The following is a 381-nucleotide window of genomic DNA, read 5'->3' as shown; positions in this document are numbered from 1 at the left end:
AAGCGGTGTTTCCCACAGACGTGCGCTCTATTTGTGGCGGCATATATATGCAAATTCATTCTCTGCCAGCAGGAGGCGCTTGTAGAGTGGGAGAGATCAGGTTTCCCCAGTAATGGCTGTAATCAAATAAGTGCTGCGCTCACAAAAGCTGCTCAGGCATTACAGGCAAGATGAAATGAAAATGACATCCATAATTTTCTGAAGACAGTCAGTTTCCTTCAGAAATACAGTGATATAAAAACACCTGCACCGGGTTTCAACTTTGACACGTGCAATGCTCATGTTTATTCAACGAAGTCAAACAGCACAAATAAATCAATGTATGGGAAACACAAATATTAAAAATTTTAATGAAACTTACCTGCTTGAACTCTTTCATTT

General features: G+C 39.9%; 1 protein-coding gene across 1 annotated transcript in view; it reads right to left on the bottom strand.

Moving 5' to 3' along the window:
- Window positions 1-379, bottom strand: part of LOC107724056 (male-specific lethal 3 homolog) — a 45146-nt gene extending 44767 nt beyond the window's left edge. Inside the window, exon 1 of the mRNA XM_016532835.1 lies at window positions 362-379. Coding sequence (XP_016388321.1) covers window positions 362-379 — 18 coding nt within the window. The remainder of the gene's footprint in view (window positions 1-361) is intronic.
- Between the last annotated feature and the right edge of the window lie 2 nt (window positions 380-381).

This window comes from Sinocyclocheilus rhinocerous, unplaced genomic scaffold (assembly GCF_001515625.1).
Source record: "Sinocyclocheilus rhinocerous isolate Xijiao unplaced genomic scaffold, SAMN03320098_v1.1 scaffold1989, whole genome shotgun sequence".
Lineage (NCBI taxonomy): Eukaryota > Metazoa > Chordata > Actinopteri > Cypriniformes > Cyprinidae > Sinocyclocheilus > Sinocyclocheilus rhinocerous.
This window is presented reverse-complemented; position numbering and strand designations above follow the sequence as displayed.